Raw genomic sequence first — 22,141 nt, 5'->3', positions numbered from 1 at the left:
CCCCGACCACAAACAGGGGGTTAGCAGAACGTCTTCTATCGGCCTGAGCCTTCTGTACGCTCTGGGACGCCTCTAGGTTCTTCTGAACCTGGGCCCAGACTGTGCACAGATCCCGATGAACGACCTCCACCTCGGGATTGTTGGAACAACCAGGTGAAACGGAGGAGAACCGTGGATTAAACCCAAAATTACAGAAAAAGGGAGAGACCCCTGACGAGTTACTGACCCGGTTATTAAGGGAAAATTCGGCGAGGGGAATGAAAGAGACCCAATCAAATTGACAGTCAGAGACAAAACATCTTAAGTATTGTTCTAGAGACTGATTAGTCCTCTCCGTTTGGCCATTGGTTTCAGGATGGAAGGCAGAGGAGAAGGACAGATCCATCCCCAACTTATTACAGAAGGCTCTCCAAAACAATGAAACAAATTGTACCCCTCTGTCAGAAACAATATTGACGGGGACCCCATGGAGACGCAGGATATGTTTGATAAACAAGGTAGCCAACGTCTTGGCGTTGGGTAGTTTCTTGAGGGGCACAAAGTGGCACATTTTACTGAAGCGGTCTACCACCACCCACACCACCGATTTGCCTTGGGATGGAGGCAAATCGGTGATAAAATCCATGGAGATATGTGTCCAAGGTCTCTGGGGAATGGGCAATGAACGCAGTAAGCCCGCTGGTCGGGACCTGGGAGTCTTGGACCTGGCACAAACCTCACAGGCGGCGACGTAGGCCTTAACGTCTTTAGGCAAACCAGGCCACCAATAATTTCTGGTAATGAGGTGTTTGGTACCCAGGATGCCTGGATGGCCAGATAGTGCGGAGTCGTGATTTTCCCTAAGTACCCTTAGCCGGAATTGCAGGGGAACAAACAGCTTGTTCTCAGGAAGGTTCCCAGGAGCTGAACGTTGATCAGCAGCAATTTCAGAGACTAAATCAGACTCGATAGAGGAAATGACTATACCTGGAGGCAAAATACAAGCAGGATCTTCCTCCGAAGGAGGGCTGGCCATGAAGCTACGCGACAGTGCATCCGCCTTAATATTTTTAGACCCGGCCCTATAGGTAACCAAAAAATTGAATCTGGTAAAAAACAACGCCCATCGAGCTTGTCTCGGGTTTAGCCTCCGGGCAGATTCTAGGATAACCAGATTCTTGTGGTCGGTAAGGACCGTTACCTGGTGCCTAGCCCCCTCCAGGAAGTGGCGCCACTCTTCAAATGCCCATTTAATGGCTAAGAGTTCGCGGTTGCCAATATCATAGTTACTTTCCGTTGGCGAAAACTTCCTGGAGAAGTAGGCACAGGGGCGGAGATGGGTGAGGGACCTAGTACCCTGGGACAAGACAGCCCCCACTCCCACCTCAGATGCGTCAACTTCCACGATAAATGGCTCCATTTGGTTGGGCTGCACCAGTACCGGGGCCGAGATAAAGCACTTCTTAAGGGCCTCAAAAGCCCGGACAGCCTCAGGAGGCCAGTGGAGGAGATCGGCACCTTTGCGAGTGAGGTCCGTAAGGGGCTTAGCGATGACCGAGAAGTTAGCAATAAATCTCCTGTAATAATTAGCGAACCCCAAAAAACACTGTAACGCCTTCAGGGAGGCAGGTTGGACCCATTCCGCCACCGCCTGAACCTTGGCGGGGTCCATGCGGAATTCATGAGGAGTGAGGATTTGACCCAAAAATGGAATCTCCTGTACCCCAAATACACATTTTTCGATTTTGGCAAACAGTTTGTTTTCCCATAGGACCTGGAGCACCTTCCTGACATGCTCTATGTGGGAGGACCAGTCCTTGGAAAACACCAATATGTCATCAAGGTACACTACAAGAAATATCCCCAGGTAATTTCTCAAAATCTCATTTATGAAGTTCTGAAAGACCGCAGGGGGCTTGTAAATTTGTAATGGTGGGGGGTAGGGAAACGGACAAGTGAGCCCTAATCTACCCGCCACTCTGTCCCTGCCTACTTGCAACGACCCGCCCTAGGCGACGGGGTACAACTGGGCGGCGGTCCCTGCGCTCAGTAAGTGCATGACAAACAAACAAGGGAATACAAGCAAGGGAAATAGGCAGTTGCTCACGGAAACACGGAGAGCAATAGAGTAGTGAACGAGCCGAGTCAAGCCAGGAGAGTGCGAGGTACAAAGCGAAAAGCAGAAGAGTAGTCGGTAAGCCGGGGTCCGTATGAAGCAGGATCAAAAATAGCAGGAGCTGTAGCTGGGCCAGGAAACCACAAGGACAGATTCACAAGCACAGATGGACAGGAAGGGCAGGCTTAAATAGACCGAGGGCGGGAGCTAGCTGAGTCTGGCCAGGTTGCGATAGGCTCTCCCACTCCTAAGCCTGCCAGCCTGAGTGGAGGAAGCTGGTGTCTGTCTCAGGGATGTAGACTCAGGTGCTGACTGATTAGTTCTGGGAGTTAACCCCGAAGCAGTGCCTGGCAGATCCTTTACAGTACCCCCCCTTTTATGAGGGGCCACCGGACCCTTTCTAAGTGGACCTGGCTTACTGGGGAAACGCAGGTGGAACCTCCTGACCAATACCCCAGCGTGAACATCCCGGGCGGGTACCCAAGTCCTCTCCTCGGGACCGTATCCTCTCCAATGGACCAGGTACTGGAGGGAGCCTTGGACCATCTTGCTGTCCACGATCCTGGCCACTTCAAATTCCACCCCCTCAGGGGTGAGGACGGGAACAGGAGGTTTCCTCGAGGGAGCCAAGGACGGGGAGCAGCGTTTCAGGAGGGAGGCATGAAACACGTTGTGTATACGAAAAGACGGGGGTAACTCCAGCCGGAAAGAGACAGGACTGAGGACCTCAACGACCTTATACGGCCCAATAAACCGGGGAGCAAACTTTTTGGACGGAACCTTGAGACGCAAGTTCCTAGATGACAACCACACCAGATCCCCGACCACAAACAGGGGGTTAGCAGAACGTCTTCTATCGGCCTGAGCCTTCTGTACGCTCTGGGACGCCTCTAGGTTCTTCTGAACCTGGGCCCAGACTGTGCACAGATCCCGATGAACGACCTCCACCTCGGGATTGTTGGAACAACTAGGTGAAACGGAGGAGAACCGTGGATTAAACCCAAAATTACAGAAAAAGGGAGAGACCCCTGACGAGTTACTGACCCGGTTATTAAGGGAAAATTCGGCGAGGGGAATGAAAGAGACCCAATCAAATTGACAGTCAGAGACAAAACATCTTAAGTATTGTTCTAGAGACTGATTAGTCCTCTCCGTTTGGCCATTGGTTTCAGGATGGAAGGCAGAGGAGAAGGACAGATCCATCCCCAACTTATTACAGAAGGCTCTCCAAAACAATGAAACAAATTGTACCCCTCTGTCAGAAACAATATTGACGGGGACCCCATGGAGACGCAGGATATGTTTGATAAACAAGGTAGCCAACGTCTTGGCGTTGGGTAGTTTCTTGAGGGGCACAAAGTGGCACATTTTACTGAAGCGGTCTACCACCACCCACACCACCGATTTGCCTTGGGATGGAGGCAAATCGGTGATAAAATCCATGGAGATATGTGTCCAAGGTCTCTGGGGAATGGGCAATGAACGCAGTAAGCCCGCTGGTCGGGACCTGGGAGTCTTGGACCTGGCACAAACCTCACAGGCGGCGACGTAGGCCTTAACGTCTTTAGGCAAACCAGGCCACCAATAATTTCTGGTAATGAGGTGTTTGGTACCCAGGATGCCTGGATGGCCAGATAGTGCGGAGTCGTGATTTTCCCTAAGTACCCTTAGCCGGAATTGCAGGGGAACAAACAGCTTGTTCTCAGGAAGGTTCCCAGGAGCTGAACGTTGATCAGCAGCAATTTCAGAGACTAAATCAGACTCGATAGAGGAAATGACTATACCTGGAGGCAAAATACAAGCAGGATCTTCCTCCGAAGGAGGGCTGGCCATGAAGCTACGCGACAGTGCATCCGCCTTAACATTTTTAGACCCGGCCCTATAGGTAACCAAAAAATTGAATCTGGTAAAAAACAACGCCCATCGAGCTTGTCTCGGGTTTAGCCTCCGGGCAGATTCTAGGATAACCAGATTCTTGTGGTCGGTAAGGACCGTTACCTGGTGCCTAGCCCCCTCCAGGAAGTGGCGCCACTCTTCAAATGCCCATTTAATGGCTAAGAGTTCGCGGTTGCCAATATCATAGTTACTTTCCGTTGGCGAAAACTTCCTGGAGAAGTAGGCACAGGGGCGGAGATGGGTGAGGGACCTAGTACCCTGGGACAAGACAGCCCCCACTCCCACCTCAGATGCGTCAACTTCCACGATAAATGGCTCCATTTGGTTGGGCTGCACCAGTACCGGGGCCGAGATAAAGCACTTCTTAAGGGCCTCAAAAGCCCGGACAGCCTCAGGAGGCCAGTGGAGGAGATCGGCACCTTTGCGAGTGAGGTCCGTAAGGGGCTTAGCGATGACCGAGAAGTTAGCAATAAATCTCCTGTAATAATTAGCGAACCCCAAAAAACACTGTAACGCCTTCAGGGAGGCAGGTTGGACCCATTCCGCCACCGCCTGAACCTTGGCGGGGTCCATGCGGAATTCATGAGGAGTGAGGATTTGACCCAAAAATGGAATCTCCTGTACCCCAAATACACATTTTTCGATTTTGGCAAACAGTTTGTTTTCCCATAGGACCTGGAGCACCTTCCTGACATGCTCTATGTGGGAGGACCAGTCCTTGGAAAACACCAATATGTCATCAAGGTACACTACAAGAAATATCCCCAGGTAATTTCTCAAAATCTCATTTATGAAGTTCTGAAAGACCGCAGGGGGCTTGTAAATTTGTAATGGTGGGGGGTAGGGAAACGGACAAGTGAGCCCTAATCTACCCGCCACTCTGTCCCTGCCTACTTGCAACGACCCGCCCTAGGCGACGGGGTACAACTGGGCGGCGGTCCCTGCGCTCAGTAAGTGCATGACAAACACGACAAACAAACAAGGGAATACAAGCAAGGGAAATAGGCAGTTGCTCACGGAAACACGGAGAGCAATAGAGTAGTGAACGAGCCGAGTCAAGCCAGGAGAGTGCGAGGTACAAAGCGAAAAGCAGAAGAGTAGTCGGTAAGCCGGGGTCCGTATGAAGCAGGATCAAAAATAGCAGGAGCTGTAGCTGGGCCAGGAAACCACAAGGACAGATTCACAAGCACAGATGGACAGGAAGGGCAGGCTTAAATAGACCGAGGGCGGGAGCTAGCTGAGTCTGGCCAGGTTGCGATAGGCTCTCCCACTCCTAAGCCTGCCAGCCTGAGTGGAGGAAGCTGGTGTCTGTCTCAGTGATGTAGACTCAGGTGCTGACTGATTAGTTCTGGGAGTTAACCCCGAAGCAGTGCCTGGCAGATCCTTTACATTAGTATTTAGGATGTTTTTGTTGTTCCGCAGCCGCTGTTCTGTATCTTGTTCTCGTCATTTATTTTCTTCTTCTGGTTTATGGAGACAGGTGAACCTCATCCTCTGTCTAGAAATAAATGAAGGAATAATTTAGAGATAAATAAACATTATTATTTGGGATAATTTCATATAATAAAGTGCCCCCCAGCGCTGCCTCTACAGCTATTATTACACCTCTTTATACCTCCATTCTGGACCCTTCTTGTAGGATGTATAAATAATTATCTGATAGAAATGAAGTTATGATATAAAATGTTTTCTTCCTGTAGATCAATTATGGAGTTGCTGACCCTCTCCTGGATGATAGAGTCTTATATCCAACTTTATATCGCTTTGCCCCTGATGATAAAATTCGATATGCAGCTATTGTTAAGTGTCTGAGATTCTTTGGATGGAATTGGGTTGGAATTATTAGAACACATAATAGAAGTGGTGACTTGGAAGTAAAAGATCTGACTAAATTGATGGCCCAATATGGGATTTGCATTGAGTTTATTATTACTCTGAGTCAGGATTATTTAGCTGACATAAAGGCCGATATTAATAAATATGTTACTAGAATTATAGTGATCTGTGGTATTTACGATCCACTTTATCTTATTTTTATAAACAAAAATTTATCACTTATGGAAAAATTTACACTGATTTTCCATGAGTCGTGGGTTGGTGTTATAAGTTTTAACTATAAATTTTCACATTTCATTAACTGCAGTTTAATGTTCAGGATACCAGTAAACACAATTCCCCAAATAAATACATTTCTTAACAGTGTAAGTTCCTCTTCCCATCCTAATGACCCACTGCTGGAAGAAATTCTGTATGTTCATGCTTATTGTCTGACTAAAAATCAAGAGAAAAATAAAATGCTTAGTATTCATTATGAGCAACGCTTTAACTGCACTGGACCATATTCTATTCCATCTTCATCATATCTCTTGAAGGATTCAGTCTTTTACTATACATATGTGTCAGTGTATATTCTCGCTCATGCCTTACACAACATAAAAACTGTTGGGAATAAATCAGAAACATATAAATTACGACAAAATGTAAGTAGTAATGTATATATAATGTTTCTATGTATTTTCTATGGAGGAGCATTTATTGCTGCAGTCTTTCTTAATATGGTGTAGCTATAGGGATTGCAGCGGACGCAATTGCAACCAAGACCCGATAGCCTGAGGGACCAATGGCCCCCCACACCATGTTTATCCACAGTTACTTAAGTAAATGTAGTAAACTATACGGACCCCTGTTACTATAGTAAAAATGTACTTATAACTCACACCATAAATTGGGTGCCAGCGCATTGCCCAGACCTGACGCCCTTAAGAGTTGCGACAAGTCTGAAAAGAGAAGGGTAAATATAAAAATACTGTCTGCTGGATCCTGTATCTAAGCCTATTGTGTGTAATACCTGCTGCTGGACTGCTGTATTTGATTCTATTGTGTGTGTGATACTCTGCAGTGAGCTGCTGTATCTAATACTATCCAGTGGCAGGGCTATAGGGGTCAAAAACTTAGATGCTGTCTCCTATATATAATTCAAGAGAGCAGCACTATACATACCTCGCTGCTGAGTTCCTTCAAAAACTGTGTGCAAGTGTACCTAGATGAATTGATGCTGTATTGAAGGCAAAGTGCGGTCACATCAAATATTGATCTGATTTACATTTATTTTATTTTCAATTACTTTGCATCTTGTTAACTGATAAAAAAGCTATGAACACTTCTATTTTTCAAAAGCATTTTAACATTGCAGTATTTTTCCAGAACTGGCTAAAACTTTTGCACTGTACTTTTTATTGCTGGTTGGGGAGATGGGTAGGCCCCCTCTTCACCAGTACAGACTAGATATTATATATTACAGATACAATTAAGCATCGGGTGTGCAGTTCTTTATAGAAGCAATCTGTGTGAGAGCTGAGTGACAAAGTCTGTGGGGAAAAATGATGCTAAAATGCGGGTTTTGAAGCAGGGAGACAGAAGCCCCCAAACTGAGATGTTGGATGTTTTGGATGTGGATGCAAACACATTGTCCTATAACCCCAGCAAAGTTGATTCTGACAAAGAGTATTTCTTACTATATATACAGTGTACTATATCACTTAATGTCACAAGTTGTGATGTTGTAACAGACAATAAAACACCTAGATCTATTATAAATTGAAACCATGCCCCCAAACACATGAGAAAACCCAATCTACATATATTCTGAAAGGAGTCACCGTGTTATAATCAAAACTGCCTAATACTAATTCTAATACTTTGGGAATATCTGCTGCTGAAATTCGGGTCGAAAAACATAATTTTTCATGAAAAAGACAAAAAGTCATACTTTGTAACTAAAATGTTTTACAGAAGTAGAGTAATCCTAAAAGCCACCAGACCTTAAATAACAGAAATTTTGAACATTCCCATACCTTACACTACTTGGTTTGATGGACTAGAGTTTCAATAAATTACAACGTAGTACCTAACATCTGGAGGGGTAGGAGGTTGCTTTGAGTTGGGGGTTGTATATTTTCATTGATAATTGCTACTGTTACATAATAATATTCTATTGTTGCTACATCATCTTTATCACTTTTTGACAGTTGCAAAAGTTTATGAAAAAAATTCACTACACAGATCCCAATGGAGAGACTATCTTCTTTAATGAGAGAGGTGAAGTGCCTTCTGAGTGGACCTTGGTAAACCTGTTCATGAAACCAGACAATAAGACAGACAATGATACACAAGTAACCTTGGCAAACTTTAAAGATTCACCAGAAGAAGACATGGTCCTCATTACTGACCCAGGAAAAATCAGATGGAAAAATGGCAGAGTAAGTGGATATTAAATACATTACATGTGAGATATAGACAAGATACAAAATAACATGAGGAAAATCTCAACATTAGAGAAAAATAATCATTTTTCTGTTATTGTTGAGAGAAGCTGAAAGTTCGGCAGCCCTTGTTGGATTATATGTGAACTCCAGTAGGACAATATATGATTTATGAGCGCAAACATCCACAACTAAATTACAAATATAATTAGTAAAAGTCAGGAGTTTTAACCCCTTGGTGCCGCAGACAGTTTTTTTTCCATTTTCAGTTTTCCTTCTTTGCCATTCAAAGTTATAACGTTTTAATTTTTCTGTCAACATTTTGTGGGACGAGTTGTAGTTTTTAATGGTACCATTTATTGTCTTTTTGTACTTATTGTAAAACACTGGCATAGTCTTTATAGGGTTTAATTTTAAGGCGTACCCCGTGTAGCAAAATTACATGTTAATTTAATTATGCAGGTCAGTATTATTATGGCGATACCAAATGTATATACTTTTTTTTTTTAAATGTTTTATTACTTTTACAAAATAAAAACAATTTGTAGAAAAAAATCCTTTTTTATTTTTCCATCAATGGAGCAGTATAAGGGCTTATTTTCTGTGGTTGAGTGTAATTTTCTTATAGGTACCATTTTGGGGTTCATACGTATTTTTGATCAATTTTATAAAATTTTTGGGCAGGCAAAGTGACCAAAAAAACATCAATTCTGTAATTTTTTTATTTCATTCTTTTGTGATGTTCACCGTTCAGGATTTTTACGCTATATTTTAACAGTTTGCATCTTTATAAATGTGGTGGATACAAAACTTTTTACTTCTTTATTGTTTACATTATTTTATATAATAAATAATATTAGGTTTTCTTTTACTTTTTAATGTTTTTTATAAATAGTTGTGTTTAATATTTTTTAGGTGTACTAGGAGTCTTGAACAGTAGCGGTTTTGATGGCTTGTATAATACATATGATGCATTGTCCTTTAACCTGTTCTCGCACCATAACATACTGTTGTGTCGTGGTTGGGGTGGTGATAATTGAAGTGAGCTCACCCGCTGAGCCCGCTCCATACGCAGCGGGTGTCAGCAGTGTTATACAGCTGACACCCGGGCCTAATGGCCAGGAACAGGGATCACGCTGTTCCTGGCAGTTTAACCCATTAGATGCTGTGATCAAGCATGATTGCAGCATCTAAGGTGATAGAAACAGGGGGGGGCACCCCACTCTGACAACTCATTTCCCTCCCCCAAAAAGCGAGATTTTTATGGCAGTCCAGGGGCCTAATGCAGGTCCCCAGGGCTGCCTTTCTTCATCTCCTGCTAAGCCTTGTCTTTGGCATGACTTAAAAGGAGCCTGTAAAAATGATAATATACTGCAATACATTAGTATTGTTGGGTATTGTAGTATATGGGGCAGCTATGGGGACATTATACTGTATGGGGGACATTATACTGTATGGAGCAGCTATGGGGGCATTATAGTGTATGGGGCAATTATGGGGGCATTACACTGTGTGTGGACAGCTATGGGGGCATTATACTGTATGGTGGCAGCTATGGTGGCATTATACTGTGTTTGGGCAGCTATTTGGGGCATTATACTGTTTGTGGGTAACTATGGGGGGCATTATATTGTGGGGGCAGCTATGGGGGGAATTATACTGTGTGTGGGTAGCTATGGGGAGCATTATACTGTGGAGGCATTCATGGCGTTGGTCGGGCAAGGCGGTTAGGCATAGGCGTGCACAGGGGTCTAGTGGTGTTGGAGAAGGATAGGGGGGCCCAAGCTGAATTCTTGCACCAGGGCCCATGAGCCTTTAGCTACGCCCCTGGGACAGAGTGGTGTCATACAGGATACAGGGATGGCATACAGGATACAGTGATGGCATACAAGTGGCAGGTGATGGCATATTAGGGGCAGATTTTTCTAAAGCCTGTTGTATGTTTTTCACACGATGGGCATTGTTACTAGTATATGTATAAAAAAAGTACGTGACAACCTGACATAAATATGGTATACATGTGTGGGATGAGATTAAGATTCTTTATTAAGTGATATAGAAATATAGAGTGGATGAAAAATAAAAGTCTACAACAAGTTTATTAAATATTCCATGTTACTGTGCATATTGTATTGTGTGTGACAGATGCCGGTGTCCCGGTGTAATGACCGATGTTCTCCAGGATACAGGAAAATTTCTAACGGAGGATATCACGTCTGCTGCTATAACTGTGTCCCATGTTCTGAGGAGGAAGTGTCGAATATAACAGGTAAGAATAGATGAACCTGCATATTCCCTGCATATAGATAGGAAATAAGTTGTAGTTGGTGCTAAATTTTCAATATTGTACATTAACCCCTTAAGGACCAGGCCTGTTGTGCTTTAATAACTAAACCATTTTATTTAATTTTTTTTCCTCCTCACAATTAATGAACCATAACTTTTTGTATTTTTCCATCTATGTAGCGGTATATGGGCTTGTTTTTTGCTGGATGAGTTTTATTTTTCAATGGCATCATACTGAGTACATTTAATTAATTGATTCGCTATCATTAATGTTTGGAAAGGAATGCAAAAAAACAGCAATTCTGCCACTGTTTATATGTTGATGGTTTGTTTTTTTTACCCTTTACTGTGCGGTAAAACTAACGTTAACTTTACGCTACAAGTCGGCAATAATAAATATGAACAGTCTATTTCATGTTTTAGTACTTTTGCACAACATGTTTAATGGCAAAAAGTCAGCAGTTCCTATTGGTATTGTTTTGGGGTACATAGAATTTATTGATTAGCTTTTATTATTTGTGTTGAGTATCGAAAGCAAAGGAAACAGCAATTCCACCATTGGGTTTTTTTACGCCATGAGCCATGCAGTGTCAATAATAAGTTATGTTTGTTCTACGAGTCATTACAATTAGGACGGTACCTAATATGTAGCTTGTTTTTTTACGGTAATCTACATATTTTTAACCCGCTTCATTCACAGTTATTTTCGGTTTTTAATTTTCGTTTTTTTCTTCCCACCTTCCAAAAGCCAGACTTTTCCCCCCATCAATATAGCCGTATAATGGCTTGTTTTTTGCGGGATGAGTTGAAGTTTTTCATGACACCACTTACTGTACCATATAATGTACTGGGACACTGGAAAAAAAAATATTTGTAAGGTTGAATAAGAAAAAAAAATACAGCTATTCTTCCATTTTTTGCCATGTTAACTTTATTCTGCCGGTCAATATGATTACAGTGATAACAAATTTATATAGTTTTTTTTTTCTACTACTTTTACAAGGAAAAAAATGTTTAAAAATAACATTTGTTTTTTGCCGCCATATTTTGAGAGCTATAACTTTTTTATTTTTCCGTCGTCTGAGTGATGTATCGGCTTATTTTTTGCAGGGTAAGCTGTAGTTTTTATTTGTACCATTTAGGGGTACAAACAATCATTTTTAAATACTTTTTACAATCTAAAATGTCAGTTGTAAGATACAGCCGACACGCTCGTTCTATGGAGCCGGCTCAGCCCGTGAGCTCACTCCATACGCCCCTACCTGACCTCCGCCGTATATAAATGGATGAATATCAGGAAGGAGTTAAAGGAATCCAATCAATTTTAAGGAAAAAAATATAGTATTTCAAAGCATTATTGCATATAAGTGTATCTAATATAACCAAATATATTACTCAGCTCTCTACTCACTAAAACATCTCAACAAGGAGATGAACCACCGGAGCAGTTAAAAAAGAGGTGAAATCCTCAATACCACAGAAAACAGAGACAAATTGATCGGTTTTTTTACCGCTCAGACGGTTGTGGATGTAAAGTCTGAAGTGTCCATCAAGGGTTTGACCTTTCCCCAGCTAGCATGCAGGAAAAACGATCCAAATTTAGACCGGTGTGTGTATCTCGCTGGTACTTGTGGTTCCACACAGCAATGCAACTGCTTTCTGTGTATATCCTTATACTTGATGTTCTAGATCTCCAGCGAGGGAGAAAAAGGAGATAGTGCACTACCTTTGGGAAACTACAAATCCCACGAGTTTATTCCATACTTACAAAAACAGACATAGATAAAAGCATAAGATAAGCTCCTGTAGCACGCCAAATAATGCAACACGACCCTGGGTTTCGCCCTTCCGGCTTCCTCTGGGGCATATAGGTGTGTGCTATAAATGTGTTTAAATAGCCGCCAATCTTCTTGACATACAAACATTTTAAATTACATATATATATATATATATATATATATATATATATATATATATATATATATAAATAAATACATACACATATATATATATCATATATATATATATATATATATATATATATGTGTATATATATATATATATATATATATATAGCTGCACTCACTGTTGGAATATTTCTATTTTTTATGTTATTTTATGTTGTTTCTACAATTTGCTATTATATATATATATATATATATATATATATATATATATATAATAACAAATTGTAAAAACAACATAAAATAACATAGAAAAAATAGACATTTTCCCGCGGTGAGTGCAGCTATGAATGAACTGAATAATAATCTCATTATTTGTTGTTAAACTGTGCTGCGGCATAATGAGATCTAATTACATGACTCCTCTATGCTACTCAACTAGAAGCTGTGTGAATAAGATTCAACTGTGAGTGAATCTATCCAAAACATATATAAAAAACATATCAGTATAATGTATTTTTTATGATGAACCCCATATTTCTTCCACCTATATGAATAACTGTGCTCGGTTGTATAAATCACAATAATCCACCTTATACCAATGACAATTTTGAAGTATAGGTTATTAATGTGGAGACAATATTATATGCCGATCTTACATCTTATACATTCGGGTAAAATACCCTTTTATAGTTAGACGTGGCTACAAGAAGTTGATGTAGATGTAATATAAAGCTGTGATAAATTAAGGAAAACATTTTAATTCAAAGTTTAATCCCAAAGGACATCATGTTCTTAAATGATAGATCCAATAGGATTCTCTTTGGCTCATTTTTTTATATATAATTTTCACCACGCCAGTGATTTTCAACAGATTCAACTTCATAGAATTTTGTACCATTGGGATTTTTATTATGAAACTTCACATAATGTGCAGATACACTACGGTCAATTTGTCCTTTCCTAATGTTATTACAATGCTCAGCTAATCGTGTTTTCAGTTTTCTAGCAGTTCATCCCACATACATAAGTCCACACGGGCAGGCCAGCATGTGTACGACTCCTCTAGTGTCACAGGTAATAACATTTTCAATGTTAAATTCTTTTGTCATGTTGGAATTAATAAATATTTTTAATACACCTTTCACTTTGTTGTAGCCAACTTCTTTACATGCCTTGCATTTATTACAGGAAAAAAACCTTTTGCAGAAATAATAGCTCCCTTGCTAGATTTTATATAGATACATGTTAATGTGTCCTTAATGTTTCTAGCTCTACGATAAATGACAATCGGGTCTGATGGTAACAATGGTCCTAATACAGGATCACTTTTTATAATATGCCCCTGAAGAGAAAGAAGTAATAAAAGGTACACGCATAAATTCTCCCTTTCTTTTATTTGCTTTTTTTCTGGGTATTTGATTCTCCCCTATGGCAATCAAGTTTCTCTTCAATCCCTTGTAATGCAGAATTGACAATTTCAGGACTATAATTCCTTTCCTTGAGACGTGATCGGATAATATCAGACTGAATGTGAAAATCTGTTGAATTGGTGCAGTTCTTTTTTATTCTTTTAAACTGTCCTTCAGGGATATTATTAAGCCATGGTTTAGAATGGCAGCTAGTGTATTCGATATAACTATTGCAATCCGTTTTGTTTTTCTTAAAAATGTTGTACTCAATTTATTTCCTTCTATAAAGACTTCCAAATCCCAAAAACAATTTTTTTTATAGCAATGTTCCGAAGTAAATTTTAGTTTTTTAGTATCTCTATTCATATATTTGATAAATGACACTAAACTATTCTCACTTCCTTCCCAAATGATGAAAATATTGTCTACATAGCGTTTGTATGTTCTAATAGACTTTAAAAATAAATTTTTATTTTAATATATTTGATCATCTTCCCAAACTGTTAGATATAAATTGGCATAACTGGGAGTGGATTTAGCTTCCATCGCCGTGCCTAGAATCTGAAGTAATATTGAGAATTATACCAAAAGCTATTTTTATCAATTTTAAGATGAAATCTTTTTGTTCTATTTGCATCTCAATATCTGATTTAAATTTATGTTGTATTGCATCTATACCCAAATTATGTTTTTATGCAAGTGTATAAGGACTGTACGTCACATGTGCAGAGGATGATTTTGTCAGTAACATTTAAGTCCTCATATAATGATTATTACCAATAATCGGCATAAATGCAGATTTTTCTCTCAAACTCGTGTGACAAAAAGGATCTATTTGATCTGCAATGAGTGTAATATCCTCTTTTTGTCCTATTTCTTTATTTGTTTGTATAGAATTTTTTTTTTCATGTTCAACGAACGAATACATGTATGTACATCTATAAAAGTGTCCCTGGAGAAATTACTTAGTGAAAATATGATTCCTGAGGGCCTTCGTTGGCAGCCTCAGCTAAATGGTGATAATAATTCTGAAGATCTAGCTATGTGGGAGGATTTTCTAAACCAAAGTTCCTTTAAAGGAATACAGTTTATTATCAATATAAAAAGAAATTACGAATATTGAATGAAAAAAATGGAAGAATATCTAATTAAATTAAAACCTTTTGAAAATCTAGATGACTATGAAGAGTTATCCGGTTTATGTCAGAAAAAAAATAAAAAAGGTAGAAAATGACATAAGAACTAAGAAACATAAAAAATATGCAAAAATTTAAAGTGATTACACTAATAAAACAGTCTATAAATGGCACAAAACAAAAATACATTATGAGATGCCACAAGCTTATATGAAGGGCAAAGAGGTACAGCAACAGCTAATGTCCCTAAACAGGGGTATGACTATCCTTACAAACATGCAAAATCCAACTAAAGGAGAAACTGGAATAGGTATAATAATTCCAGTCAGTATGATTATAGTCCTAGACGAAGGTCTGACTGGCATTTGGACCGACGTCCATATAATCAGAATTTTGAAAATATACAGCGATATGGGCATTTTGAGAGATCGCAAGGAGGCTATCACCATGGTGCCCCTATCATTCTAGAATCTATGCTCCTGTCAAACAGTGATTTTATAATGACCACAGATTTGTGGATTAACCCCAATTTTCTCCACCACCGCCAGCAAGAATTTTTTTTCCACCTTTAGAGGATAGAAATCATAATGATAAATAAAAAAAATTCCCCACCAATTAATGAAATCACAGAAATTAAGCTTATCCAAAGAGAATATTAAGATAAAAAACAGGGTCACATCCGGAAAAAGAAAATTAGAAGACAAAGAAGGAAAAAAGATGGAAAACAATATGCCCCTGAAAAAAAAATCGGAGGAAGTTTAAATACACCGGGTGTCTTTAATCCAAGTGACAAAATATTAACAGAGGCACATTACAAAGTCCTGAATAAAGGGATTAAATTCGCTCCCACTCAATGCCTTAATAAATGTAACACTTTTGTAAATGTACATAGTTGAACATAAAAAATAAAAAAAATTCTATACAAACAAATAAAGATATAGGACAAAAAGAGGGTATTACAGCCATTGCAGATCAAATAGATCCTTTTTGTCACACAAGTTTAAGAGAAAAATCTGCATTTATGCCGATTAATGGTAATAATTATTATATATAGACTTTAAAAAAAATTATACTTAATAAATTAGATAGCACATGATGGAAGAATATAAGAGAAAAAAATCTTACCTTTGATGAGAAAATGGCACTTAAAAAAAAGATAAAAATATAATTATAAAATCAGTTATATTAAATTTGAAAGATTACAATTCTGAGATGATGAGGTTATTATCAGATGAAAATACATTAAAAAAAATTAAAGAACAATCCAGTGGAAATATATAAAAAAACAACTAAATTGTCTCTTAACAGAGGCTAATAGTTTAGGGATATTAAATAAAAAATAATTTGAATACTTGAACATTAACCCCTTCCCAACATTTGGCGTATCCATACGCCAAAGTCGGGTAGGCAAAGTATGGAACGGGCTCACGGAGTGAACCTGCTCCATACGATGCCAGTACAGCCGACACTTCAGAGTAACACGCGGCATCGCGCTCGAGCGCTATCCCGCTCATTTAACTCGTTAAATGCCGCAGTCAATAGCGACCACAGCATTGAAATCGTTAGAAAGTGGGGGCAACCCCCTCTAACACCTCATCGTGCCCCCCACAATGCAATCGCAGGGGGGAGATGGTTGCTATGGCTGCCTGGGGGCCTAATGAAGGTCCCCAGGTCTGTCATCTTTGTGCACCTATTAAGCGCTGCCTCCGGCCTGTCAGAATCATGATATACTGCAATACATTAGTATTGCAGTATATCGTACAAGCGATCTAATGATCGCTGGTTGAAGTCCCCTAGGGGGACTAATAAAAAAAGTAAAAATGAGTTTAATAAAGTTATTTTTTGATGTAAAAAAAAAATGTAAAAGTTAAAAAAAATTTTTTCCCATTTTCCCCTTAGTGCATAGTAACAAAATCAATAAATAAACATAACTGGTATTGCCGCGTCTGTAAAAGTCTGAACTATTACAATATATCATTATTTAACCCACACTGTGAACGCCGTAAAAAAAAAAAAAAAAAAGTAAACGCAAGAATCTCTAGTTTTTGGTCACCTCATCTCCTGCAAAAATGAAATAAAAAGTGATCAAAACATTGCATGTACACCAAAATTGTATTATTAAAAACTACAGCTCATCTCACAAAAAATAAGCCCTCAGTCCGCTTAATCGACAGAAAAATAGAAAAGTTATGGCTCTCGGAATTTGGCGACACAAAATAAATTTTCTTTTTTACACTAAGGTTTTTAATTGAAAAAGTAGTAAAATATAGAAGAAACTATATATATTTGGTATCGCCGTATTCGTATTGACCCGCAGAATAAAGTTAACATGTTTTAATTGCACAGTAAATTCCGTAAAAACGACGAGCAAAAAACAATGGAGGAATCGCTGTTTTTTTCATTTCCTGCCCCACAAATAAGTTCTTTTTCCCGTTTCCTAGTACATTATATGGCACAATAAATGGTGCTACGAAAAAATAAAACTTGCCCCGCAAAAACCAAGCCCTCATAGGACTATATTGATGGAAAAATAACGAAGGTATGGCTTTTGGAATGTGAGGAGGAAAAACCAAAATGAAAATCTGAAAAAGGGCTGCGGCGTGAAGGGGTTAAATATCCCAAAGCGCCGGTGACATATTATTTACCCAAAGTACATAAAAACAAAACACATCAACCAGGACACCCAATTGTGGCAGGGATAGATTCCGTACTAAGTCGCATATCTGAATATATTCATTTATTTGTACAGAAGTTCATAATAAATGGTAGGTCGTACCTTAGAGATTCTACTCATCTCATAAATTAATTATAGGACTTAAATGTTACTGACAAAACCATCCTCTGCACATGTGACGTACAGTCCTTATACACTTGCATACCACATAATTTGGATATAGACGCAATACATTATATATTTAATGCAGATATTGAGATGCAAATAGAACAAAAAGATTTAATCTTAAAATTAATAAAATTTGGTCTGGAAAATTTTTTACTTTTGGTATAATTCTCAATATTACTTCAGATTGCAGGCACGGCGATGGGAGCTAGATTCACTCCCAGTTATGCCAATTTATATCTCACAGTTTGGGAAGTTGATGATATATGTTTAAATAAAAATGTATTTTTAAAGTCTATTAGAACATACAAATGCTATGTAGACAATATTTTCATCATTTGGGAAGGAAGTGAGGATAGTTTCGTGTCATTTATCAAATATATGAATAGAAATACTAAAAATCAAAAATTTGCTTCGGAACATTGCTATAACATTTTTGGGGATTAAGAAGTCTTTATAGACGGAAATATATTGAGTACAATTTTTTTATTTTTTTTTAAACGGATTGCAATAGTTATATTGAATACACTATCTGCCATTATAAACCATGGCTTAATAATATCTCTAAAGGACATTTTAAAAGAGTAAAAAAGAACTGCACCAATTCAACAGATTTTCACATTCAGTCTGATATTATCCAATCATGTCTCAAGGAAAGGAATTAGGGCACGGCCAGACGTGGCGGAATTGCTGTGGAATTCCGCTGCAGACAGTCCGCAGTGGAATTCTCCTGCGGCCGTTTTTTACAGTTGTTTCAATATATTTTTAGGAAGGGTTAGTTCAGATTTTGCGGAAAACTCTGCTGTGGACCATAGGCTGCGGTGCAGATTTTTCCCTCCGAAGCATGCACTGTCTGTTGCAGAGAAGAAGCAGAATTTCACTGCGGATTTCAGCCTTTGCAATGCAAAAACTGAAATATGTGGCAAGTCCGCTGTGTTTTCTGCAACGTCTGAATTACCTGTCAAATCTGCAAATGTTGCTGCAGATTCGTTGTGTAATTGCCCCAAATCTGCACCAACATTTGCAGCGGAAAATCTCTGCCATGTGTGAACATGCCCTAAGGCTGGATTCACACGACGATGTTACGTCCGTAAAGGACGGAATGTATTTTCGACTGCAAATCCCGGACCGAACACACTGCAGGGAGCCGGGCTCCTAGCATCATAGATATGTAGGATGCTAGGAGTCCCTGCCTCGCTGCGGGACAACTGTCCCGTACTGTAATCATGTTACCCAGAAAAAAGCAAATAAAAGAAAGGGAGAATTTATGCGTGTACCTTTTATTACTTCTTTCTCTTCAGGGGCATATTATAAAAAGTGATCCTGTATTAGGACCATTGTTACCATCAGACCCGATTGTCGTTTATCGTAGAGCTAGAAACATTAAGGACACATTAACATATATCTATATAAAATCTAGCAAGGGAGCAGTTATTTCTGCAAAACGTTTTTTTCCTGTAATAAATGCAAGGCATGTAAAGAAGTTGACTACAACAAAGTGAAAGGCGTATTCAAAACATTTACTAATTCCAACATGACAAAAGAATTTAACATTGAAAATGTTATTCCCTGTGATACTAGAGGAGTCGTACACATGCTGGCCTGCCCGTGTGGACTTATGTATGTGGGAAGAACTGCTAGAAAACTGAAAACACGATTAGCTGAGCATTGTAATAGCATTAGGAAAGGACAAATTGACCGTAGTGTATCTGCACATTATGTGAAGTTTCATAATAAAAATCCTAATGGTACAAAATTCTATGAAGTTGAATCTGTTGAAAATCACTGGCGTGGTGAAAATTATATATAAAAAAATGAGCCAAAGAGAATCCTATTGGATCTATCATTTAAAAACATGATGTCCTTTGGGATTAAACTTGGACTTTGAATTAAAATGTTTTCCTTAATTTATCACAGCTTTATATTACATCTATATCAACTTCTTGTAGCCACCGTCTAACTATAAAAGGGTATTTTACCCGAATGTATAAGATGTAAGATTGGCATATAATATTGTCTCCACATTAATAACCTATACTTCAAAATTGTCATTGGTATAAGGTGGATTATTGTGATTTATACAACCGAGCACAGTTATTCATATAGGTGGAAGAAATATGGGGTTCATCATAAAAAAGACATTATACTGATATGTTTTTTATATATGTTTTGAATAGATTCACTCACAGTTGAATCTTATTCACACAGCTTCTAGTTGAGTAGCATAGAGGAGTCATGTAATTAGATCTCATTATGCCGCAGCGCAGTTTAACAACAAATAATGAGATTATTATTCAATTCATTCATAGTTGCACTCACCGTGGGAAAATTTCTATTTTTTTATATGTTATTTTATGTTGTTTTTACAATTTGTTATTTCATATAAATATGTAATTGAGAGTGTTTCTATGTCAAGAAGATTGGCGGCTATTTAAACACATGTATGATACACACCTATATGCCCCAGAGGAAGCCGGAAGGGCGAAACCCAGGGTCGTGTTGTATTATTTGGCATGGTACAAGAGCTTATTTTATGCTTTTATCTATATTTGTTTTTGCAAGTTGGAAGAAACTCGTGGAATTTGTAGTTTCCCAAAGGTAGTACACTATCTCTTTTTTATCTCCGTTGCTGGAGATCTAGAACATCAAGTATAAGGATGTACACAGCAAGCAGTTTCATTGCTTTGTGGAACCACAAGTACCAGTGGGATACACACAGAGTGGACATTTGGATCGTTCTTTAAGCATGCTAGCTGGGGGAAGGTCAAACCCTTGATGGACTCTTCAGACTTCACATTCACAACCGTCTGAGCGGTAAAAAACGATCAATTTATATCAGTGTATCTGACATGCCTCCGACATGGCCATACGGGCAGTTACTGATGTCGCGGTCACTATTGACCGTGGCATTTAAGCGGTAAACTGCCCAGATCTCAGTTATGCAGCAGGAATGGGGCTGTTTATAACAGACTTGCTCCTGCCACTGATCTCTTGAGTACAATGGTAGTACCCAAAATATCTAAATGACAAATATATCTGTCACAATGCGGGAAATAGCAGCGTCGTCATTAAGGAATTAAACAAAGAAAAACTAATTTTTATGCTAAAACTGAACCTGACAACTTTTTTCTGTTTGTAATTTTAGACAGCGAACTCTGCCGTAGGTGTTCCTCTGAAGAGTGGCCTGATGAAAAGAAAGTGAAATGTATCCCCAAGACCTATGATTTTCTATCATATGAAAAAGACTTTATAGTCTCTGTTTTTTCTGTAATAGCTTTATTTTGTTCAGTTATAACATTGTTTATATTGAGAAGCTTTATTTATAATTGGGACACGCCAATTGTTAAAGCCAATAACCGGACTGTGAGCTTCATCCTCCTGGTCTCCATCTTGTTGAGCTTCCTCTGTGTCTTCTTCTTCCTTGGTCGTCCAGTGGACATTACCTGCTTACTGAGACAAACAACATTTGGGATTTTCTTCTCCATTGCTGTCTCTTCTCTTCTGGCCAAGACTATCACAGTCTGCATTGCATTCAAAGCAACCAAACCTGGAAGCATCTGGGTGAAGTGGGTATCACTCAAGGTCTCTAATTATGTGGTATTTGTATGTTCTTCTGTACAAGTTCTTATTTGTGTTATTTGGTTATTGGTGTCACCTCCTTATGTAGAATTTGACTATGACTCCTATCCTGGGAAGATCATCATTCAGTGTAATCAAGGCTCAGATATCTGTTTCTACTCTATGTTGGGATATATGGGGTTACTAGCAGCTGTGAGCTTTGTTCTGGCTTTCATGGTGAGGACATTACCGGACAGTTTTAATGAGGCCAAGTACATCACCTTCAGCATGCTGGTGTTCTGCAGTGTCTGGATTGCCATGATCCCGGCCTATCTAAGCACCAAGGGAAAATACATGGTGGTTGTAGAGATATTCGCCATATTGACCTCATGTGCCGGCATTCTTGGTTGTATATTTTTTCCTAAACTATATATTCTGCTTGTGAAACCCGAACTAAACTCAAGAAATACCATTCTGGAGAAGAACAAGATGTGAAACATTTTATAATTACTATTACTATGTTTTTCTAATTAGTAACACTAGAGAAGTTTGTCTTTCTCCTAAGAAATATTGAAAGAATTGTTAAAATATTATTATATCACAATATTATTACATATACCAGTGGTTTCCAAACTTTCTGAGGCTGGGACCCACTTTTGGGCCAGACTTTAGTTTGGGACCCCCCTCTACCATTCTTACCCCCATTTCGACTGATGTATTTCAACATCATTCATAGTTAATTGCCGATACTTA

General features: G+C 39.1%; 1 protein-coding gene across 1 annotated transcript in view; it reads left to right on the top strand.

Moving 5' to 3' along the window:
- LOC142665302 (vomeronasal type-2 receptor 26-like) overlaps positions 1-21,883 on the top strand; it is a 42,968-nt gene extending 21,085 nt beyond the window's left edge. Inside the window, exons 5-8 of the mRNA XM_075844961.1 lie at positions 5,692-6,471; positions 8,020-8,250; positions 10,399-10,522; positions 20,976-21,883. Coding sequence (XP_075701076.1) covers positions 5,692-6,471; positions 8,020-8,250; positions 10,399-10,522; positions 20,976-21,883 — 2,043 coding nt within the window. The remainder of the gene's footprint in view (positions 1-5,691; positions 6,472-8,019; positions 8,251-10,398; positions 10,523-20,975) is intronic.
- The last annotated feature ends 258 nt before the right edge of the window (positions 21,884-22,141 follow it).

This window comes from Rhinoderma darwinii, chromosome 1 (assembly GCF_050947455.1).
Source record: "Rhinoderma darwinii isolate aRhiDar2 chromosome 1, aRhiDar2.hap1, whole genome shotgun sequence".
In the NCBI taxonomy this organism is placed as follows: Eukaryota; Metazoa; Chordata; class Amphibia; order Anura; family Rhinodermatidae; genus Rhinoderma; species Rhinoderma darwinii.
Note: the sequence above shows the minus strand (reverse complement) of the source record. Positions and strands in the feature narration are given on the sequence as shown.